This window comes from Teleopsis dalmanni, unplaced genomic scaffold (genome assembly GCF_002237135.1).
Source record: "Teleopsis dalmanni isolate 2A unplaced genomic scaffold, ASM223713v2 unscaffolded_contig_3916, whole genome shotgun sequence".
Taxonomy (NCBI): Eukaryota; Metazoa; Arthropoda; class Insecta; order Diptera; family Diopsidae; genus Teleopsis; species Teleopsis dalmanni.
The window spans coordinates 1,388-4,040 of record NW_024035298.1 but is presented as its reverse complement, the minus strand read 5'-3'; the positions used below and the strand labels follow the sequence as shown (position 1 = coordinate 4,040).

General features: G+C 28.9%; 1 protein-coding gene across 1 annotated transcript; it reads left to right on the top strand.

Annotated features, from left to right (window-relative positions):
• The first annotated feature begins 1,030 nt into the window (after window positions 1-1,030).
• On the top strand, window positions 1,031-1,813 carry LOC119665204 (uncharacterized protein K02A2.6-like). Its single transcript, XM_038074496.1, has one exon. The coding sequence runs from the start codon at window positions 1,031-1,033 to the stop codon at window positions 1,811-1,813; it is 783 nt and encodes a 260-aa protein (XP_037930424.1).
• Window positions 1,814-2,653: the final 840 nt, after the last annotated feature.

Below are 2,653 nucleotides of genomic sequence, written 5' to 3'. Positions count from 1 at the left end.
ATGGAATGAAATTCATAATCAAGAGTTCAAGAATTTAAAATATGAATTAACCAAATCTCCAGTTTTGACCTATTTTAATCCAAAAAAACCAATTACTCTTACAGTTGATGCATCTAAATTTGCAGTTGGTTCAGCTATTTTACACGACAACAATCCTATTGCGTACGCCTCAGCGTCACTGACATACACTCAAAGAAACTACGCTCAGATTGAATAAGAGCTTTTTGCAATTTTGTTTGGTTGTACCAAATTTCATGAATATCTTTATGGTTTAAAAGTTTTAGTTGAGACCGACCACAAACCACTTGTATCATTGTTTACAAAGCCATTATACAACATTCCTGCCAGGTTACAAAGATTTATGTTACGTCTACAGTGTTATGACCTAAATGTTCAATATAAACCCGGAAAACATCTTTATATTGCAGATACGCTTTCTAGAGCACCACTCAGAGAACATGCTTTAAATGAAATTGATAATGATTTGTCACTACATTGTGATTTGTTAATGAAAAGTATAAATTTATCTGATAGTCTTCTTAGTGAAATCAGGGAAAACTTAATTAACGATGAATCACTGCAAAAAGTGATTTCGTATATCAAAAATGGTTGGCCTTCCAATAAAAAATTAGTTGATACACTGGTTATGCCATATTATAACATTAAAGATGATTTGTCTTTTATCAATCAACTTTTATTAAAAAATAATCGTATAATTATACCACATCAACTTCGTCACAAAACATTAAATAGTCTACATGAAGGACACATGGGAATTCAGCGTTGTCAGAATTTAGCTAAAAGTTCTGTTTATTGGCCAAATATTAATCACGATATATTTAATTTAGTTTCTAGTTTTGAAATTTGTGCTAAATACAAAAATTGCAATGGCAAACAAGAGCTACTGCCTCATGATATTATAGAGTTGCCTTGGTATAAAGTGGCTTGCGATATTTTTGAATTTGAAAAGAAACAATACCTTTTGGTTGTTGATTATTATTCAAAGTACATTGAAATTGATATTTTAAACATGGGTTACTCTAGCAAGCATGTCATTACAAAATTAAAATCTATTTATGCCAGACACGGCATTCCTAAAATTTTTGTTTCAGACAATGGCCCTCCTTATAATTCAAAAGAATTTAATCAGTTTTGTAATGATTGGTCTATTGAACACATAACATCGAGCCCTCATTTTCTGCGATCTAACGGCATGGCAGAGCGTTCAGTTCAAATTGTAAAAAAATTATTGATAAAATGTAAAGAAACAAATTCAGATTATTACACAGCGTTATTGCATTACAGAACAACTCCTAAAGGTAATTTACCTAGTCCTAGTCAATTATTGATGTCACGTCAGTTAAGAACAAAATTACCAACTATAGATACAAATTTAGAACTAAAAATTGTGAATAATGAAAAGTACAAGATTCAAGTTGAACAAAATATAAAAAAAATGTCTGAAAATTTTAACAAAAAAGCCGTCAAATTACAACCATTTTTTCCAGGTGAAGATGTCATGTTTAAGCGTACACCGCTTTCAGTTTGGTATCCTGCAACAGTTGTAGAAAAATGTAAAGAACCAAGGTCATTTTTGGTAGAAGACAATGATGGAGTGATTTATCGAAGAAATAGAGAACATTTAATGAAAAGACAAAGTGTTTTAGACAAAATAGATGAAGAACGAGAGACTGTAAATCCAAATCAAAGTCCTGTTATAGATCTAAATTTAAATAATGAAAAAAGTGCAAATCAATATGTTACTCAAAGGGGAAGAAATGTGGTAGCACCTAATAGACTAAAATATGAATAATATGAAGATTAATATATGAATATCAAAAATTTGCTATTGTATTATTATATTGTATATACTTATTATTATATTATTAAAATAGACTAAAATATGAATCATAGGTTTAATATTATATTATTATATTGTATATATTGTATATACTTATACTTATTCTTATATTATTAAAATAATATTAAAATAGACTAAAATATGAATTATAGATTTAATATTAATATTAATATATAAATATAAAAAAAAAAAAATAAAAAAAAAGGAAGATGTTGTGAAGTTTAAAATAAGTACTCTTCATGTAACTCTTATAAGTAAAACTCTTATACATATTCTATATTTCACATTATTGTATTGCACATTATAATATAATAAAGACAGTCGTTACTAAACAGTACAGTAGGTAGGTGACGTTGTCGTCTCACGTTGCACGTTCTATAATGTAATGATTATAAAAACGTGTGTATACCGGCTGCGCCAATTAATGTTGTGGATCCGAGCAGAAGTTGTTGCTTCCTCTTTAACCAAACAATATACACCTAGTTGAGGATGTTGAGGTGATGGTGATGATGATATAGTCCTCCCAGAAAAACCCGTAAAAATAATACACTTTTCTTTAGTTATACAATGACACAATTACATTATTTATTTCCAATATATATCAGCGCTACTACGCTTCACTTTTCACTTTTTTACACTCTCCAGTTCAAATTTTGAACTCGTCTTATATACCCAAACTTGATGCAAAAATCCAATATATGACCTAGTTACTTTATTGGGTTTTTCCCATAGTTGTATAATTTATTTTGCTAAATTCGCAAAGTTTTATTATTACAAGAATGCTCCACATAT

Coding starts and splice junctions, on each gene's coding strand:
- LOC119665204 (XM_038074496.1), top strand. CDS start 1,031: ATGGGTTACTCTAGCAAGCATGTCATTACAAAATTAAAATCTATTTAT.